This window comes from Crinia signifera, chromosome 4, assembly GCF_055691185.1.
Source record: "Crinia signifera chromosome 4, ASM5569118v1, whole genome shotgun sequence".
NCBI lineage: Eukaryota > Metazoa > Chordata > Amphibia > Anura > Myobatrachidae > Crinia > Crinia signifera.
In genome coordinates, this window is record NC_139220.1 from 124,684,636 (window position 1) to 124,705,936 (window position 21,301).

Here is a 21,301-nt window from a genome sequence, read left to right on the forward strand (position 1 = left end):
GAAAGACTTCGACTATATGATTGGCCAGGAAAAGGATTGGACCTGGGATACCCTTCAATTATCCACAGGGTGAACCACTGTTAAAGAAATCCCTCCTATTTTTATATTTGGCCTTCCTGAATGTTCATAGCTATTTGTTTCTATCATACCCCACCTAGATTCAGTCTTTTAAATTGCATATTTAGCTCTTGAAGTCTTTCCAGTAAATTAGACTACATAGCCTATATACCGTTGTAGCATAGATTCCATTTTTTTTTTAATCTATAATATATTTTCATTGATTAGTTTGGACTTGCATTGCCAATACACCTTACTTGAGCCTTATTAATCTTGGAGGGGGGGGGGGGGGGGGGGGGGTAAATGGACGGCAACACGTGAACCTTTGTTCAGGAAAAATAATTTTACATCAAAATCTGTTAACCTACACAAAGATGTTCTGATTCTATAGATCAGACTTGGTAAGAGTCAAGATGTGTATATTGATTAACTGAATACAGGAAGTGTTTTGCCTGCACCAGCTATACCTAGTTTTGATGACAATTTAGGAAGATGGAGGGAAATACATAAAAGACGCTCATGTAGATACAGCAACTTTCTTAGACCTGTCAAACATTACACATTGCTCAATAAACAAAATAGTGATTTATTAATAATTTAAAGATAAAATATTATTCCGTGGACATTGAAGAAGGAGTGCAGTGCACCTCCCTTATTGGCAATAAATGTGCAATCCAAGCTTTGCAAGCCACTGGTACATACATACTTCCAGTTTCCACAATCTAGAGCTGGAGAGGGGACAAACAAACGGAAAATATATAATAGCAATTTTGGTGAGGCTACCCAGACCAAACCCCCCCCCCCCCCCCAGAAAAAAAAAAAAAAAAAAAAAAAAAAAAAAAAAAAAAAAAAAAAAGGAAAAACAAACAAAAGAACAGGAGGTAATCTACATAAAACATAAGAGCTATTAAAGTTTTGAAAATAAGCGGTTCACAAAGGCTCATGAAAAGATACATTAATGTGAACCCGGAGTACAACTGAAAATAAATCCGCATTGCAATAGTAAAGCAACAGTTATCATTATAACTGCAGTAAAATTATAGTTCCCAGGATGGTCAGCAAAAGTAGAAATGTCAAATAGCACAGTCTCTGCTACACATTTTCTGAAAGCAGTTTATGAAAAAGTTCCATCCAACTCATTGGTTTTAAAGGCAAAAATATTGACACTGCTACATATATAAAAGTGGGTATTTACAGTATTCTGTAAATAAACAAATACTTCAGAAAGTTTAAATGCATTTCTTTGGCTCCTTTCAGCTTCAGGAGAACCAGTCTTCACAGAAGACAGGGATACGTATATGTATATTGTTCTTTCAAATCTTTCTTGGATTAACGTCTGTTCAACTAGTATGTTTTTGGATCTCAAGCCATTGCGTTACCAAAGCAGTGCTCTCCTGTAAGCTTGCCAAATCAATCTGATGCCCACCAAGGCTTCTTTTCTCCATATTCAGAGACTAAACTAATCACCTCTCTTACTGCAACTTCAATAATCTTGATTTGCAGGTATGACCTCCATACAAGCAATAACACCCGTCAATGACTCTTGACAGATTTAAAGAGAAACACTTCTTTAAAAAGGAATGATTGATTATTGCCAATACACTTGAGTGATTCCATCTCACGTAGATTGCAAAGAATCTACCTTAAAGACATTTTGATTGGCTGGACTTGTGAAATATAACTGTTGAGGTGGGACCCGATTGTCACATGGACTAGTGAGCCCCAATGTTCTTTCAAAATCAAGCAGTTGGCCCATGAAGTTAAAGTTGGGAGAGATGTTGGATTTCTTCATCTTAACTATGTCATAGGCGTCATTCATGGAAAGGTTCAACTTCTGCATGAGATAGGCCACTGTGACCGTGACGGACCGACTAATTCCAGCCAAGCAGTGCACTAGGACTCCACAACTTTTTCCTCGCGCTTCATCTGAAAGAATAAAAGAGAGGAAAAAAAAATTGAATCCAGCTTAAGAAGCAGTGAATGGTCATTGGATATATACATTTAAGAAGAATAACACAAATAAATACCTTCTCCACACGAAGTGAAATCTACAGTATAGATGCTACCAAGCATACTTCTATTTAGAATGATGACCTATAGCACATTAGATTGTGCAGAAAATAGGTCAGATGTATAAAGCTTTAAAAAAAAAAAAAAAAAAAAAAAAAAAAGTGATAAAGTACAGAGTAATAAACAACCAGCCAATCAACTCCTACCAATCATTATTCAAACTCAGCCTGTAACATGGCAGGTAGGAGCGGATTGGCTGGCTTATTACTCTATATTTGATCACTTTTTGGTGCTTGAAACATCTGGCCCAAAATTACTTGACAGTAATGTGTTATAAACCATTATTATAGCAGCAGACCACTCGAGACTCCAAAAAGATGTGGAGCTTCACGTTTAATAGGAACAGTGTCTCTTCCTAGATCTGCTAAGATTTTTAGCTTCACATAAGTGCTCCACTGGCAGTCAAAAGACACTTCTACTGCAAACAAGGGTTAAATAACTTTGGGAGAAAAGAAATTAAAAAAGAAAACCCCCACACACTACTGCTATAATACACAATACAAAGATATTTGGCATAAGATGTATTTCCATTTATTCTAAAATCCATATTAAAAAAGGGGTGAAAATAAAAAATCCCTAAGTTACTTTCCAACTGCAGTGTAGGCAACAATAGTTTTATTCAGACATTCTAAAAGAAAGAGGGTAGTCACAGGAGACAAACCATTAAGAGGAACAGGATGTCAACATTGCTCTAAAATGGGTTCCTTTGTAAGAGGAAATGCACTACAATGCTTAGAGATTAGATACTCTGTGGCTCACAGCCAAAGTTTTCTTCCTGCTGTGCTCATATTACAGTATGTTAGGAAGAGGCAAGTTCAATGAAACAAGGCTCTATGGAAAATGTAATAGGAGGGAATGGTTTACGTGTATTAAAACTTGCACTATAAAATCTGTAAGCCATTATATGCATTGGGGAATCAAGAAACTTTTTAAAATGAGATAAAAATCTGCCCAAAACTTACCAATAAAGGAGATCGCTTCTGGAAAAAATTGAGACAGATTTTGGCTCCAATGGTCCGATATGGGAATCTGCTTGTATCTGAACTCCCCGGCATTTTCAAAGAGGTTAGGCAAGTTTGGAGTCACGTTTAAGATGTACTTAATACCAAACTCTTCTAAAACATCCAGATTAGTTGAATCTTTAGCACAGCCAAGGTACAGGTAGGGAAGTATTTCAACTGGGAATGAAGGTTGTGTATTGGAGAGGGGACTGCCTTCGGAGTCTGTTGCACTGTTGGGGTCCCTATCAAGGTCAGATTCAATATCTGAAGAAGAATCAGTGCTGATCCGTAGACCTCCCAAACCTAGTACTGGGGGAGAACTGCTGCTGCAGGAGCTATCCAGATTGGTTTCACAATGCACGGGGAACTCAGCCTGAAATTTGTTAAAGCCACCTGCAAAAAAAGAAAACAGAATTGCAAAAACCAGTTAGACAACCTGCAATAAGTTATGCTAAACACCCCCACTATGTACATGAAACATTTTCCTTTGGGCAGCAAAAGATACACCAATGAGCTTTACTGCAATTAAATATGGTGTTTTATGTATCATAAACCTGAGCAAAAAAAAAAAAAAAATGGTCGCTGAGTGACCATATTGCCAGCGATTGGAGTGTGCACTGGCAATAAATCACCGCGTGCGCGCTCCTGTTTTCAGCCCTCTAATAATCACTCCTCCGACCAGCGACTTCCCCTGCCTTTTCTCCCGGCAGTATCATTTTCATCAGTGACCAACTCTTACAAAAAAAGGACCAGGCCATTGTTACCACTAAGAAAATTCATTGTAATAAATAATCAGGTAATCGCATAAAACAAATGTCATAATACATCAGTTTTAGCAAACAAAAAATTACGAAAAATTCATGTACCCTGGAGTTACGGTATAGTCAAAATAACCTCTTCTCCTTCAGAGAAAAACGCAAATACACAGGACCTGGATTGCATGCAGTGCTTTCCAGATACGGTTAGACTTTGCACCTTAAGAGGAAGGTATTAATAGCTATGGGGCCCCAAGCATAAATACATAAACCACAGTGGAGATAAGTTTAATCAGACATATGCTGATAATATCCATAGCAATAATCTGTAAACTTCCAAAGAATCCAGTTTCTTATAGTGGAGCAAGGAAAATAAGGGAGTTACTAGGACATTGGGGCAGTCTCGATAAGGAACTTTAATGTGGTCTGACAAAGTTATTCATACGAATGCCTGCAAACATGCTGCAACGTAACATTTTAAAAATGACCTTAAATGGTGTCCTGGCCCTATGCTTTACCCAGAAAATGTGGCAGTGCCGACTGCAGACTGCTGCTGCAGGATGCCACTCCTGTCTTTGGCAGCAGGTTGCCTGGCCTCAAGCAATAAAGTAGCAGCTAGAGTCCATGCACAGCATACGAGGCAGTAAACTCTGCACAGGGCAAGGTGCAGCATACAGGGTGCAGGGGCCGCACAGGTGTGAGGGCAAAAGCATGGGGGCAGCACAGGGGCAAAGGTGGAGGGCACACAGGGAAGAGGGTAAGGGGACAGCACAGAGGGGTAAAGGCAGTGGGAAGAGGGTAAGGGGGCAGAGGTGGTGGGCACACCAGGTAGAGGGTAAGGGGGCAGAGGTGGTGGGCACACCAGGTAGAGGGTAAGGGGGCAGAGGCGGTGGGCACACCAGGTAGAGGGTAAGGGAGAGCACATGGCAAAGGCGGTGGGCACACCAGGTAGAGGGTAAGGGGCAGATGCGGAGGGCACATGGGGCAGAGGGCACACTGCAGAGGCGGTGGGCATACAGAGAAGAGGATAAGGGGACAGCACAGGGGCAGCAGCGGTGGGCACACCAGGTAGCAGGTAAGGGGGCAGCGGCGGTGGGCACACCAGGTAGCAGGTAAGGGGGCGGTGGGCACACCAGGTAGAGGGCAGTTAAGTACCTTCCAGGTAGAACGCCCTGCAGCCCTCGTCCTTGAGCCTCTTCATGAGCAGCCCCAGCACAGTCTCCCCGCCCGTGTTCTCATTCCACTCGCTGCTGTTCTCGTCGTACAGGATAACCGTGTCCGAGCCGCATCTGCTGGCGAACGTGTCCCGGTCCTCTCCCCGGGTGAAGAGCGAGCGTATGGGCAGGTTGCCCTTCTTCAGCCGCCGCAGCATGATGCCAGGGATGGCGACGTTGATGGCCGCCTCGATGTGGGAAGACTCGTAGAGCTCCTGCGGTCTGCAGTCCATGAGCAGTAGGCGCTCGTTGGCCAGCTCCAGCTGCTCATTCAGCCAGGTCACCGACTTGCTGACCGCCATGTCCGACGTGAGGTGCACGGGTCTGAGCTTCTCTATCATTGAGGAAAAGGACGGGAGAAGCGCGGCCGGAGAACGGGGTCTGATGGCGGCCTCGGACTAGAGGAGCATGCACGGCCTCTTGCCCTCCGTATACTCCTCAATGGAGCGACGCACACAGAAATCCAATTAGCAGTAACGGCGGCGCCTCCCGCGTGTCCCCGCTCCCCAAACTCCGCGCGGCCCCTCCGCAGACAGCAACCACTGAATGGATACAAACACGGAACGTCTGAATGGATACATTGTGCGCGCCGGCCAATCAGAGCGCTCGGAGCGCCGGTTGCCCTGGAGACGGGCCGGCTGGAACAGGTTGTGTTGATGAATTGTTAATGAGTTTGTCATTCACAAAAACGGAAAGGAATTTCCGCTCTGGATCAGCCGAGTGCAAATAAGCAGCAACAGCGGCTCAGTGCGGGCGGGGAGGGGGAGAGGAAGGAAGGGGAGTGGGGGATGGGAAGCTCGTTATCATGCTTACAGGGCCGCCGCAGAGCTCCCCATACACCCCCCCCTCCTGTACTGGGATCTCAGACAGCACTGACATCAGTGTGGGAGAGATTTCCGTCTCCTCTCATTCAGATTCTTTCTTCCTCTTATGCATTATTACATTGGGGATGATAGAAGTCTCGGAAAGTGGCAGATTCTACAGGAGTATTTTATTCATCATTTACTAATCCATATCGCCTGATAGTATAATACATTAGCTTCGTGTGGCTTTTGCTGTCTAGGGGCTTTAGCAATTTATGAGTTGTTCATTCACCGATTTGTGTGCAGCCGGGAGAATTGCATAGGCTGGCGAAGGGCTGCTGCTGCTCTTCATCCAGTTCATGCACGTTCTGAATTGGGAGAAAGGCTAGTACATTTATTACATAATAATCTCTCTGCGAGACAGGACCGACCACACTAGCAGCAGATTGTACGTATGCGCTATGTAATAGCTGGGGATTTCTGTTTAAAGTGTCTAACGTGTGCCAGGGCTAATATAACCATACAGTACTGGGTGCTGCTTTGCCTGAGACGTATAAATGAACCTTGAGGTGGCACTGGGATAAATCACTAGCAGGGTAGGAGCTTTTGGCTGTTACGTGGCAGGGCACAGAGCATATATGCCAGTATAATTATATATATATATATATATATATATATATATATATATATATATACATACACACATACATGCAGTGGTGGCTGCTGCGCCGACTACATAGTACAGGAGGGGATCCGCTAAGCACATATAAACAGGATTGGTATTTGCTTTAAATGGTGGTCATTCGATGGGCGGGATGCAATAAACTCCGCTGATGCATCCTGCCACATATTGCTGGGATTGGCATTGTTAATAATTGCATATGCAGTAAAACGCAATTATTAATGCAATGGACAGCTCTTTCGATAAGAGCTGTCCTTTGAGAAGCGCCACTGTCACTGGACTTCCAGGTTTGAGATCCCGGAGTCCCTCTGCACATGCACAGAGAGTCAGTGGCAGCCGCGGGGCATGCTGGGAGGGATCCGCAGTGGACCCCTCAACCATAGGCTTCTATAGGGTAAAGCCAACTTTTGCTGGAGTTACTCTCTGCAGGGAAATGCTGATGTGCGGGGGTTTAGTGCATTGGGAAATGTGTTAAAAACTCCAGAAAACTGGGTTTTTACTGCATTTTCCTTTTAGTGCATCCCGCCCCATGTCAGATAGGTACCAGAGGTAAACTTTAAACTCTCTGAAGAAGCCGCCAACTGACAGAGGCGAGGAAACATGTTAGGCCAGGGGCGTAACTATAGCACCGCAGCCCCCGCCACCGCGGGGGGGCGCTGTGCATGTGGGGGCGCCGGGGGCTGCGGTGCTATAGTTACCCCCCCCCCCCAATCCCCCGCAGAGACTTACGTTCTTGCTGGTCCCGGCGGCTCCGTTCTTCTGATGAGGACCACCACAAAATGGCCGCCCCCATATAGCAAACAGTTCTCTGAAACTGTCTGCTGTACGGGGGCGGCCATTTTGTGGTGGTCCTCAGCAGAAGAACGGAGCCGCCGGGACCAGCGCGATAGGTAAGACTGCGGGGGAGGGGGTTAGCATAGGCGACGCGGCGGCCGGGGGGGGGTGCTTGACGGGGCGGCGGCGGGGGGTGGGTATGGGCGCCCCCCCCTAACGGCGGGGGGGGGGGGCGCCCAAAACGTAGCTACGCCACTGTGTTAGGCCCTTATTCTGATTCTGGTACCAGCTCTTTGTTTCTTCGCTTGTGGTTGCAGTGCCTCTGGTTCTCTCACAATAATGCAACAGCAAGATTCTGTGTGAGATTGAAAGCACTACACCTTCTACAGTATCCAGGTGGCCACCTGTACTTGCAAGCTTGTTTGTGTGAAAGCATTGGACTAACAAAAAAAAAACCCAGCATGAGAAAGGAGTGGTAAATCTACCAACTAACCATTACCCCTTCACTAACTGTGCATTTGGAATTACCCCACTAACCAAAATCTATCTATGCATCCGCGGATAATTACCATGGACTAATCAAAACCTAACCCATTCTACTATGCATATACTAGACTAATTCTGCATATTGCATTTTTCTCGGTATATATTGTTTGTTGTATGATTTTTTTTGTCAATTTTATATCATTTGGTGTATTTTTTCAGTTTTTCATCTTTTTATCTGTTTGTATTAAATATATATTCTTTCTTTTAAAACTGTTCATTGTGTATGTAATTGCATTGAAGTTTCAACTAGGAGTTAAATAGTGACCCCCATAGGTTTGTCAGATGAATCCATGCAGGTGTCTATTAAGAGAGGATTTATAAATTTAGCTCAATCCTAGCGCAGTCTTTTTTTCATCTTTTCTTTTTAGAACTTTGTGTGGTTCAGTACCTGCATGCTGACTGCTGCTTAGGATTGATCTGACACACATATATTTTTAACTGTCTACCTAACACCTACCTAATAGATTTTCAAAAGAAGAGGGAGACAAAAATTCCAGTGTATCGACAAGCGCTTGGCCACACCCACCCCTGTAAACTTCAAACTCTATCTTTATAAAGGATGAAGAAATCAAATCAATAAATGAGTTTATTTCACATCCATGTCACACATTTTTAAAGCACATATGTACCTGTGCTTGCAAGGACTTGTGTACACTCTACAAATAGATATTAATGGGCCATATGCAGGCCTGCTGTCAGTGGGTGCTGGTTAAAAAAGGGGCATGGCCAATGGTAGGGGCTGTGGCAACACCACGTAGAAAAAATTAGCAGGGGTGCGGGCCGGCGTTGGCATCCGGCGGGTGGGAGACCCACTCTGGGAGAGAGAAGACATTCTAGTGCTGCAGCTGCTTCTATCCCCCGCTCAGCACACTGCACTGAGAAGCATGTGCTGAGCTGGGGTGAGAGGCTGCTGCAGTGGGGAAGCCTGTCCTCTACTCCCACTGCCTGGCTCCCTGCAGTGGGGGAAAGGGATGCGCTGAGGGAGCCGGGCCCAGGTAAAAAGTTCCCCCCTCGACCGCCCTGGCTATATGATTGAATGGAAGTGGTTTGACTGCCCACTTTCGCAACTGACGGAATGAAAGGATTTTCTAATCTATCAGCGTTAATCATTAAGCAATAAGGGCACTTGAACATCAGAAGACTTTTTGGCAGACTGACAGCTTGCAGGCCAGAGAGACGCTTTTATCATGGTTGCCAGCGATAACAGTACATCAATAAAATTATAATTTGCACCTCTAATCACTTATTTATTACCACATACAGGCCCTTATTCTGGTTCACTTGCAAAGGGCGATGCCTTCTCAAATGGAAAAAAACATGTGCACTGCAGGGGGCAGATGTAACATGTGCAGAGAGAATTAGATTTTGGTGAGTTATTTTGTTTCTTTGCAGGCAAAATACTGACTGCTTTATTCTTACACTGCAATATAGATCTCACATTGAAGTAAAATCCCACCCAAATCTAATTCTCTCTGCACATGTTACATCTGCCCCCCCCCCCCCCCTTGCAGTCCATATGGTTTTGTCCATTTGAGAAGGAATTTGCCTTTGCGAGTGAACCAGAATAACCCCCATAGAGCACACAAAGGGCCTGATTCTGGTTCACTTGCAAAAGCTAATTTTCTATCTATAGGACAAAGCCATTTGCACGCGGCAGGTGGGGCAGATCTAACGTGCAGAGAGAGCTCTGTCAGCCCATCAGAAGGCTGCCTAGTGTTTTACATTTTTTTAAATGTTGCAGCCACGCTGACCCCTGCTGCCAGCTAGTGCTACTTTATAGCTCTATGCTACACCGCTGCCCTCTGCCCGCCCTCTTCCAGCACCCAATGTGCCATTGCAAGATGTCATGCGACATCTGGTGCTTAAAGGAGGCACTTTTTGTACCATAAGATGCGATCTAATTCGATGGACATCACACTTCAATGTTGGAATCGTTTTTCTCAAACAATACTTTTTTGCATTTTTGGATAATTGTACGGTTGTAGATTTTTATGTGTTAATGCCACACTTACTAATTTTTAATGATCCAATGATCAAGTTAAAAGTCCGTTTGCCAAAGTTCATTTTGTTTAGTTAACCTAAAATGACCTTGCAAACAATGATGAAACTTGCAGCTCATTACAAAACGCTGTAGTTACCTGCCTAGGGTGGGCATAATGTAGGAGAGAGTTGGTAATAGGCAAATGAGCTAATTTTAGCTGTTTATACTGCTAGTCATAGTTCACCTACACTAGCAGAACAAATGGGGAACAGAGGATGTGCACATGCACACAGTGTATATTCAACTGAGAGAGCCCAGCAGCTCCTGCAGCACTGTGCAAGTCCACAGCCTCTGTGCAGGGCCGCCATTAGGGGGTGCTATAGGGACTAGTGTCCTGGGCCCCATCGCTCTGACAGAGGGTAGGGCCTGGGCAGCTCTATCCCCAGAAGAGAGTTGATAAATGAGATCCCAGGATACGTGCTGGAGTCCCGATCTGTTATCAGAGATTGTTGGGATGCAAGTGAATATTGTGTTTAATGGGATTGGTGTTCAAATCCTCTTCTGAAAGTCTGGGTTCACAGTGATTACCAGTGTGTACAGATTGAGTGAATCACAATGTCTTTACATTGGCAGCCTATGGAAAGCCTGGCATAGACAGTCTTGCCCTATTTTTCTAGTGCCTTGTCATCAGGGCTGGTGTTACGCCACAATACTGGAGGGTAGGGCAGGGCAGCTCAGCCATACCAGCTTGTGGTATAGCTTCTCTCAGAGAGGAGAATAGAAAAGTAGGCAGCTCTGTTTTTTTAAACACAGCCTGTAAAATAACAGATACGAGTGTAATACTTTATCTCTCTCCCATCTCCATGTATGAGCTATTATAAATCTCCCCGTAAACCACTTATCTAATGAGCTGAAGACCTGCAAGCCTTATAAATATACTATTTGTTTTCTCCAAATTCATGAAGCTTCCTCCCTGCCCAAAAGAAAAATGCATGAAGATCAAGTTTATTTGCCTGAGGAGGGGAAGTAGTCTGCTGTCTGAAACTGTTTTGTACAGTTTCCACAGCAGGGATCCAGAAGCCTTTTGTTCTTCACTGTTAAAGTGTGGTTTGTTGAAATAATGGATATTAGACCTTTCCAGACAGTTAAATGCTTTTTTTTTCCCCAAGAGGAAATGCTATCAACAATCAGGGTATCAAGTGTGAGGAATCTACAGTTCCAGTAAAACATTTCCTAAATAATGGCGTCTAGCATACCCACTGATGGACCATTCCAGACTGGACATGCAAACTCCCTGATATATCATAATCAAATTCTTGGTTTTGTAGACTGGCAAACCAGTGGCTAATTGGGGGAAGAGCAAACAACTCCCTGCAGATCTGAACTTTGCTCCGTCTTTAACTTTAACATCAAATTAACTGTAAATGAGAACTATCTATTCTCAACTCCACGCCGACGTGGATAGTGGGGGTATGAAAAGGTCGGAGGATGCGTACCGCCGCCCCTCGCGGGCTCGCTGCGCTCTCCACGCTTCGGGTTCACGTTTATAGTGGGGGGGTGGCGTGGGGGTGCATTTAACATTGTAAGCACCCATTACGGTGCTTAAAAGCACCCTTTAGGGTGCTTATACAATCTTTCATCGTATAGGGGACAAAAATCGCGTCGCATCACATGCCATTGGGTGCATGGCATGCGATGCGACGCGATTAAAACATCGCGCAATGGAAATCGGGGGCGCTGCTATAATACACAAGTACCTTTATTTTTAATATTTAATACAGTGTAATGTTTAATCTATTAATATGGCACCTTTAACGTGATGCTCACTAAATTTTCTGGTGAATCAATCTTATAATTTGCCTGGCAGGTAAATAATGTTGAAGATTTACATTATCGTTCAAAAGTTTGGGGTCACCCAGACAATTGCGTGCTTTACATGAACTGACTTTTATTTAGCAAATGAGTTGCAAAATGAATAGAACATATAGTCAAGACATTGACAAGGTTAGAAATAATGATTTTATTTGAAATAGTAATTTTGTCCTTTAAACTTTGCTTTCATCAAAGAATGCCCCTTTTGCAGCAAATACAGCATTGCAGACCAAAGAACAAGATTAGACTGTCCAGTTTCACTTGAAAGTTCTATTTTTTCTGGCCATTTTGAGAGTATAATCGAACCCTCCAGGTACTCAACTAGCTCAAAGGAAGGCCAGTTTTATAGCTTCTGTAACAAAATAAACAAGCCCGTTTTTAGCTGTGCTAAAAACCCTTGCACAAGGGTTTTCCTATCATTCATTAGTCCATTAGTCTTCCAATGTGTACCATTAGTCTACCATTAGAACACTGGAGTGATGGCTGCTGGAAATGGGCATCTATACATCTATCTTTACCAACTATGAAAGTTAGTAAAAGCACTGAGCTTGATCAAGTGTTGTTGTAATGGTTTCAACAATGTTGGAGAGAAAGTGTAGACTTGTTGGGCATCATGGTACAGGAACAAGCTAAATTGTACCTTAAAGCACTAAAACAAGACTAACAGTGTGATAAAAGTAAAGGATGGCTGCATACTGTAGGTTTAAGACACGTCATGGAATTTTGATGTGTAAAGTGTGTGGTAAACGGTCTGCAAACCATGAAGTAGCAAAGTAACTGATGAGTATGTGGTTAGCAAAGCTTGTTTCTGATGACAACCTCAACCCAACACCCCCCCCCCCCCCAGCAACTTTATAATGCCAATGAAACCGCACTGTATTGGCAAAGTAACCCTAGGAAAACGTTATCAATGGCGGATGAAGAAGCCCCCACAGGGTTTAAACAATCTAAGAACATACTGTTGTAGGCTGCTCCAATGCTTCCAGGAACTTTATTGTGAATATAAAAATGGCAGGATTACCACTGAGTTAATGCTAGAGTGGTTTGAAAAGTATTTTGTGGCAGAAGCCAGAGCACACTGCACATCTGTATGCCTACCAGAGGACTACAAAGTCCTTCTTATTGTGGATAACTGTTCAGCTTACCCTAGACCTAAACTGCTGCATAAGAATAGTGTGTTCACCAAACTATACATCTCCTCTCCAACCACAAAACCAAGGAATTTTGCGCTACACTTTTCATGAAACCCTTGCTAGGTGTGGTGAATTCAGGCAAGTCTATTGAGTCATTTACCAATGGCTTTAGCATGAAAGATGTGCTTTGGTTTGTTACTAAGGGGGTTATTCTAGTTCACTCTTTCTGACAAATTCCTTCTTAGATGGACAAAACCATGTGCACTGCAGGTGGGGAAGATGTTACTTGTGCAGAGAGAATTAGATTTGGGTAGGGTTTTACTTCAAAGTGAGATCTATATTGCAGTGTAAATTTAATGCAGCCAGTATTTACCCTACACAGAAACAAAATAACTCACCCAAATCTAATTCTCTCTGCACATTTTACATCTGCCCCCCTGCAGTGCACATGTGTTCTTTATTTACTTGACTATGCAAAAACATGTACAGGTACTGTAACTGCTGCTAACAATCTATCAGGTAGGCTGAATGAAGAAAACCTGGCAGAGTGGATGGAGTATGACATTGAAACACCTGTTGTGCATCACTGTACTGACTGTGCATCACTGAAGTTATAGCTATGGTTTTGAATCCTGTAAAATTCACTGAAAGTGACCATGGTGACAGTAAAGAAGAAAATATTATTGAAATTCCCACTGGTATTGACAAGCTGATTGAGATGACAAGTGAGCTAATCAAAGGACTAGAACAACATAACTTTGTGACAGAACAAGAACTAATGTATTTTCACTTAAAGAAAAAACTGTCTAGGGAAAGGTCAAAACGTATGAATCAACCTCGCCTTGATGTCAAAGCTATGTAAGAATGTGCCCCAGAGCAGTACTTGTTCTCTAGGATCTGTCAACTTCTAGAACAAGTACCTGTTCCCCAGATGTCCCAGATGCAATTGCCCCACCTGCAACAAATCAAGCTCCAGCTGATGATTAGGTTGTAGTGGGAGTTGGGCGGTGGGAGGGTTAGAGTTGGGCCGTAGAGATATAGGGTAGGTAGTAATAGGAGTTTGGCTGTGGAAGGTTTAGAGTTGGGCTGTGGAGATATTGGGTAGATTGTAATAGGAGTTGGATGCCTTGAAGAAGCTTGAGTGAAACGATCGTAGGCGGCAGTTAGAGAGGATACAATGTGTGTGTATTTAGCTTAGTAAGCTTAACATGGAAAAGGAAACAATGTTGATTAGCTAATAGTAACCGCAGTAGCAGTGTCATGGCACTTTGATCTATACGTGATAGATGTAATCTTGCACTGTTCGTGCCAGCTAGGGAGATTTGAAGGAATGCAGCATAAGCCGAGGAAACACTTACAGTGTGACCCGGAGATTGCTGAATAGCTGTTACAGCGTGTACCACATGCCACTGAGCGCATACGTACTAAGACCCTGTAGCCCAGCAGTGAAAGAGGGTATAGTGTTTATTAACACACAGACCCCTTAATATCAGCAGGCTCTCTGGTATCACACCGTTGGACGCTAATCATAACAATTGCTGTCAAATTCTAATAAGCGGATCCATTAGCCGGCATAGTACGACACTGGAGATATAATATGCCCGCTTCCCAGTCAAAACAGATTGTTGTGCATATTTAATAATTTGTGAGACGAACACCTACTGTTGAATACGTCGCAGTGTCATGGCACTTTGATCTATTTGTGATAAATGTAATCTTGCACTGTTCGTACCAGCTAGGGAGAATTGAAGGAATGCAGCATAAGTCGAGGAAAGACTTACAGTGTGAACCGGATATTGCTGAATAGCCGTCACAGCGTGTACTATATGCCATTGAGCACACACTCACTGAGATCTTGTAGCTGGGCAGTGAAAGAGGGTATAGTGTTTATTAACACAAAGACCCCTTGATACCTGCGGGCTCACTGATATCACACCGCTGGACGCTAATTGTAGCAAATGCTGTTAAATCCTAATAAGCGGATCCACTAGCCGGCACAGCATGGCACTGGAGATATAATGTGCCCGCTTCCCAGTAAAAACACATTGTAGTTCATATTAAATAATCTGTGAGACGAATACCCACTGTTGAATACGCTCAATTTCAGATATATTTCACTGACTAACACACTAGATCTGGCGGTAAACCGCTCAATAACGGGTATAAGAGTAAGGGTGTAAAATCATCCAAATGGGTGCAGCATAATGATTCCCAAAAATAAAAACTTTTATACCAAGGCTGATGGTTATAGAGAGAAAACGACAATAATCCCGGCGGTAATACCGCTGATTGACGGGTGGTAAATCCTATATGGACAGGTAGAGGCTATTAAGCATCAGACCCCGAGTTAAGGTGAAGAATTTGGGAACAAGTATAGCAAATGTATGCATGAATGCCCCTCTTTTTACAAGATCCGGTGGATAAACCACTTAAAGACGGATACAGCACATTTCTGTAGAACTACAGTAATAGTGACACCCTTAACGGTTTACAGTGTGGCCTACAGTGATCAATGTTCTGTACCTGTAACAGTGGATATTGGCACCTACTGTCTCATACCTGGGATAATGCACTCTCCCTAACCTGGCTGAACTTGCTACATCAATATCAGATGTGCAGGCATAGGGTGCCAGTATATTAATATGGCAACCACGTTAGCAAGCATTCTGAGGTGAATTGTAAGCGCTGAAATTTTATTGTTGCATATTTAGAAGCACGGATATGGTTATGAAAACCTTCTTTCTCTGTATTTTACAAGAGAACGCCAACAATACACAGTAAGCCCGACAAGGATATAAAGTTGAGAATTCCATGTAATAAGCAAGCTGCCACTAACTAAGGGTAATTTGGCAGTGACCGATATCAGCTTATGATACAGGACTATTTATGCCAAAGATATTGGATCCATAAGTGTATGCACACATGCATCCCTCTCTCTCTTTTTAAAGAATTTCACAATTATTTTCATTTCTTTATTCACATATCTGTCTTTTTAATATTTCACCACGTCAAGGAAATCAGGTCTCCTTTCTATATGAGACTTTTTATTATAATAACAATAAAAGTTAATTTTACTAAGAATTATTATTTGGTCCTCAGTGCACCTGTAAAGATACTTCTTCTTTTTGTGGGTGTTTTAGGTCTTTATATAAGTAGTGGGTAGCACCCCCCAGACTGACTTTATCTCCCTAATTTCAGAAATTTCTGGGGGAAGAGGATCATCATTACAGCAATAGAAAATACTGGTGCGGGAATTCTTCCCTTCTCTTGTGTCTGTAATAGGAGTTGGGCTGTGGAAGGTTTAGCGTTGGACTGTGGGGGAATAGGGTAGGTTGTAGTACAAGTTTGGCTGTGGCAGTACAGCACAGGAGAACAGCAGCACCCTGTACAGCACAGCACAAGACCCCTACACACAGCACAGGAATGCACCCCAAGCTCCCCAAAAGAGCACCCACCACACCTGCAGACAGCCAGCCAGAGGTCCATCCTCTGTCCTCTCCAATGCTGGAGTGAAGATGTAACAGATCAGCAGGGTCCTTCCTATATAGCAGTGGTCTCCAACCTTTTTCGGGGTGCGAGCTACTCGCGGCAAACTGAACCACCCGTAGAGCTACTAAAATAAAAAAATTAAAAAATCTGCCTAATAACCAAATAATGCCCTTTACACATTATGCAACACACTGTAATGGCCCTGACACACTATGCCGCATACATAACATAACACATAGGGTGCATCCAATGAAAATGGGGTTGTGATACACATATGCCCCCAATAGTGCAATGCCATATACACATATGCCCAAATAGTGCCAGATACACATTTGCCCCCAATAGTGCCAGATACACATATGCTCCCGCGGTGCCAGGTATGCCCCCACAGTGCCAGAAAAAGGAATACCCCCACGGTGCCATCTGTGCCCCTATGGTGCCAGATATGCCCCCACAGTGCCAGCAAGTAGTATGCCCCCACAGTGCCAACAAGTAGTATGCCCCCACAGTGCCAACAAGTAGTACAGTATGCCTGAACGCAGTGCCAGCAAGCAGTATGCCCCACAGTGCCAACAACTAGTATGCCCCCACAGTGCCAAAAACTAGTATGCCCCCACAATGCCAACAACTAGTACAGTATGCCCGAATGCAGTGCCAACAAGTAATATGCCCCCACATTGCCAGCAAGTAGTACAGTATGCCCCCATAGTGCCAACAAGTAGTATGCCCCCCACAGTGCCAACAAGTAATATGCCCCCACTGTGCCAACAAGTAATGCCCCCACAATGCCAACAAGTAGTATGCCCCCACAGTGCCAAGTAGTATGCCCCCACAGTGCTAACAAGTAGTATGCCCCCACAGTGCCAACAAGTAGTATGCCCCCACAGTGCCAGCAAGTAGTACAGTATGCCCCCAGTGCCAACAAGTAGTATGCCCCCAGTGCCAACAAGTAGTATGCCCCCAGTGCCAACAAGTCATATGCCCCCAGTGCCAACAAGTAGTATGCCCCAACAGTGCCAGCAAGTAGTACAGTATGCCCCCACAGTGCCAACAAGTAGTATGCCCCCACAGTGCCAACAAGTAGTATGCCCTCACAGTGCCAGCAAGTAGTACAGTATGTCCCCAGTGCCAACAAGTAGTATGCCCCCAGTGCCAACAAGTAGTATGCCCCCACAGTTGCAGCAAGTGGTATGCACACTCACACACAGCACACTGACCATTGTGTCCGGTGTCCTCCTGCAGTGTCAGTGTCTCCGCTGCCGCAGTTTCTCCTCTTCTCGGGGAAGGAGAGCACAGCACAACGTGCGTCTCTCCTTTCCTTCACTTCCGTGACTGGACCGTCCGCCAAAGCTCGCGGGCCGGCTCCTGATTGCCGGCCCGCGAGCTCTGATTGGCGGATAGGCGGCCAAGTGACAGGGATGCACAGTGAGGGGTAGGAGAGACGCGCAATGCGCTCTCCTCTCCTCCCCTCCCCTCCGGCTCGTAGGTAGAAAGCAGGCGGCCGCGGCAGGGAGAGACAGGCGGGCGGGCAGCAGAGTGGTCGAGCCACCCGATTCGCTGCCGCGAGCTACCGGTAGCTCGCGAGCGACGGGTTGGCGACCACTGCTATATAGGATTGAAAAACCTGGGAGAATCCAACAGTGTGATAAAACCTGAGCAGGCCTTGGATCTCGTCTCAGATCAGGAAGTAAAGGAGGGGGGGGGGTCGGATCTCGGAGATCTGAACCCACTCATCCCTATAATTATTATTATTATTGTTAGTGATTGTCCATCAGCTCTGAGGTCTCAGATATTTTGACCAAAACTCAGGAAAGTTGAGCTAAAGGGATTGCTTTAAGTGTTGGTGGTCTTTGAACTCATCTATCACTCTTTTTACAATGCATACTGTAGAGAAATGCGCTGGCCTATTTTGGGATCTGCATTTGGTTTTGCTAAAACTGCCCATGCTGGTTTTGGTTTTGGATCTGTATTTTTATGAAAAATATCATAAAATTGCTAACATCACAGAATTTTGACCTGTTTTTGTTTCTACAGTATTATTAACCTCAATTACATTAATTTCCACTTATTTCCAGTCAATTGGGACCTGCTCACTGCAAAATTGTTTTACATTTTTCACCAATATTTGCCTACGGTATCAGTGAGTTGGCAGGTGACACTAAGGGCTTTATTCTAGTTCACTCTTAGAGGCAAAATACTTTTCAAATGGACAAAACCATGTGCACTGCAGGTGGGGCAGATATAACATGTGCAGACAGAATTAGATTTGGGTGGGGGTTTTCTTCAAAGTGAGATCTATATTGCAGTGTAGAAATAAAGCAGTCAGTATTTTCCCTCCACAGAAACAAAAAACTCACCCAAATCTAAATCTCTCTGCACATGTTACATCTGCCCCCCCCCCCTGCAGTGCACATGGTTTTGTCCATTTGAGAAGGAATTTTCCTCTGAGAGTAAACCAGAGTAAGGCCCAATGTGACAGAGCAGCTACATAAAGACACAGAACAGTACTCATTACACCACATAGCATTGTCCATTTGTCACAGTACACCACACAGTAGTGCCCTTTTTCATGTTACACCACACAGTAGTACCCTTATACATGTTACACCACACAGTTGTAACCTTATACATTTTACACTACACTAGAGCCACTTATACACATTATACCATGGTAGATCCACTACTCATTCCTCATTATTATTCCTTCTTCCTTTATCCCCAGTAGCACATAACAGGGATACATCGCACAGCACCAGTACACACAGGGTTACAGTGCTCCTCTGATACAATGCAGGAAAAAATCTGAATTAGCAACAATGCAAGATACACTGTGCATCAAATTCAGTGCAGGATAGTGTGTGCCGGATAAAGTGCAGGTTGGATATAGCGTGGGTTACAGTAAGCGTCAGATACAGTGTCCGTCAGATACAGTGTGGAATGGCTATATTGTAGGATACAGTCTGCAGACACAGTGAGGGTTGGATATAGTATGGGTCAGGTACAGTGCAGGATATAGAGTGGGTTGAATATAGTGCAGATTAGATGTAGAGCAGGATACAGTGAGGGTGCAGGTTACATACAGTGTGAGATACAGCGTGGGTTGGATACAATGGGGGATACAGTGCAGGTTGGATACAGTGCAGATTAGAAATTGTGTGGTATACCGTAAGGTTGGATACAGTGTGGGTTGGTTACAGTATGAGTCGGGTACAATGCGCACATCAGATACAGTGCAGTTTATAGTGTGGGTCGGATACACCATTAGGGCACTTATAATGACAGGTGATGTTGGTTGTGTCGGCAGTGCAGGAGTGTCTTCTATGTTGCCAACACGGGAATGCAGGTGGAGTTCTCAGTTTGATTGTACTGGTGGTGTTGCAGTGTGGGAGTAAAGACTGTGTCAGCAGTGAGGGTCTGCTGGTGGTGTCCTCAGAGCAGGGTTGTTACCTGCATTGCCAGTGATGGGTTGTGGTGGGATCCTCAGAGCAGGGGTAGACCATTAAATGGATATAGATTATAACATTATTAGATTGTGGCAGTGCACCATATTAAAATAGATATAGCTGCATGTTACAAGCACTATGCTCAACTTCCCCTCTGGACATTCATCAGTATCTCACCATATGCCAGTAATGATAGGGGCTCCAAATAGTGGATTTGATGGAGCAACAGGTTACTCAGCGTAGGACACTCTGACCTGTCTTAGTGTCAAGGGTAAGCCTGCAGTGGCACAAAGCAAGCTGTGGTAACAAGAAGGAGGGAGGGCTGCCTGTCAGTAAATAGCCAAAGGAATCTCCAGTGGCATGCTGCCAGCAGTAACCTTATTAAAGAGAGCTAGGTATGTCTCACTGGGGCTTAAAGATGAAGTACCTCAATACAGATGAACCAATCTTCCTTTCCGGGTATTTTGGAATTGGTGCCCTAACCAAAACCACAAGATCTGACAGCAGGATCTTGTGGTTTTACCGCAGATGGGAATCCAGGGCAGACCCGAGCCCGCTCATCTCTAGTTTCTAGATATACTCGCAAAACTGCAAAGCAGCAGCTTAAAGGACTGTACACATTGAAAATACGTCAGATGGACATATAGACGCACTGGAGTAACCATGGCACTACTACAGCCCAAGCGGTGGCTTGTGGGAGCCAGCACTGTGGGGGGCATGGTTTCTTCAGATTCCAATGGGTCTGTCTTTCCATATGGAATCTGCTGAAAATGTCCCTCACATGGCCGCCATCTTGGAGAAGACAGATGCTAGAGGTTCTAATTGTAGATGCTAGAGGTCCTACTGGGTATCATATATGGTTTCCCAGAAGTTACGATTTCCAGGTAGCTATATTATATATATATATATATATATATATATATATATATATATATATATATATATATATATATATATATATATATATATATATATATATATAGCTTGCAGGTGAATGTGGCCGGCACTCCACTGGTGACCAAGGGATACTTGCCCTGGTGCCCTCCAAGGTATGAAAATACCAAAATACAAACATGGGCTGGTAGGGCGGCACTCGAGGGTCCTGGTATGGAAAGAATAAGAGTCCAAACTGCGGGTTCCTTATGATAGGATTCCTTCCAATGGGATGTAGTCTGACCGCCGGCATTCCCAGCCACTGGTCATCCGTATGTATCCCATATGCAGAACCTTATCAATGCCATCAGTTTTCTCTTTTTGTATATGGTTTGCTCACTGCACAGTAAAATATAGTGTAGTTGAGTGCTTGTAAAGCAGATGCTACTTCTACTGGATTACTAAAAATCCTTAAATGGCAATTGGTGTTTTCACGTTTATAAAATAAACAAAGGATCTGTTTCAGAGGTATGCTATATGCCACAATATGTCTTTGTAGCTCTTTGCAGACAAAGGCAGCAAACTGTACTCATGGACTGGTTTGTCTT

At 44.1% G+C, this 21,301-nt stretch overlaps 1 protein-coding gene across 1 annotated transcript; it reads right to left on the bottom strand.

Moving 5' to 3' along the window:
- Positions 1 to 903: 903 nt before the first annotated feature.
- On the bottom strand, positions 904 to 5,704 carry DUSP6 (dual specificity phosphatase 6). Its single transcript, XM_083182367.1, has 3 exons — positions 5,039 to 5,704; positions 3,090 to 3,521; positions 904 to 1,983 (listed from the first exon to the last, which is right to left on the bottom strand). Exons 1-3 carry the CDS (start codon positions 5,436 to 5,438, stop codon positions 1,676 to 1,678), a joined length of 1,140 nt encoding a protein of 379 aa, XP_083038493.1. The 5' UTR covers positions 5,439 to 5,704; the 3' UTR covers positions 904 to 1,675.
- Between the last annotated feature and the right edge of the window lie 15,597 nt (positions 5,705 to 21,301).

Coding starts and splice junctions, on each gene's coding strand:
- DUSP6 (XM_083182367.1), bottom strand. CDS start 5,438: ATGATAGAGAAGCTCAGACCCGTGCACCTCACGTCGGACATGGCGGTC. Junction 3,522..5,038: donor CAGGGCGTTCTACCTGGAAG/GTACTTAACTGC, acceptor CTTTTTTTGCAG/GTGGCTTTAACAAATTTCAG. Junction 1,984..3,089: donor AGAAGCGATCTCCTTTATTG/GTAAGTTTTGGG, acceptor TTATTCTTTCAG/ATGAAGCGCGAGGAAAAAGT.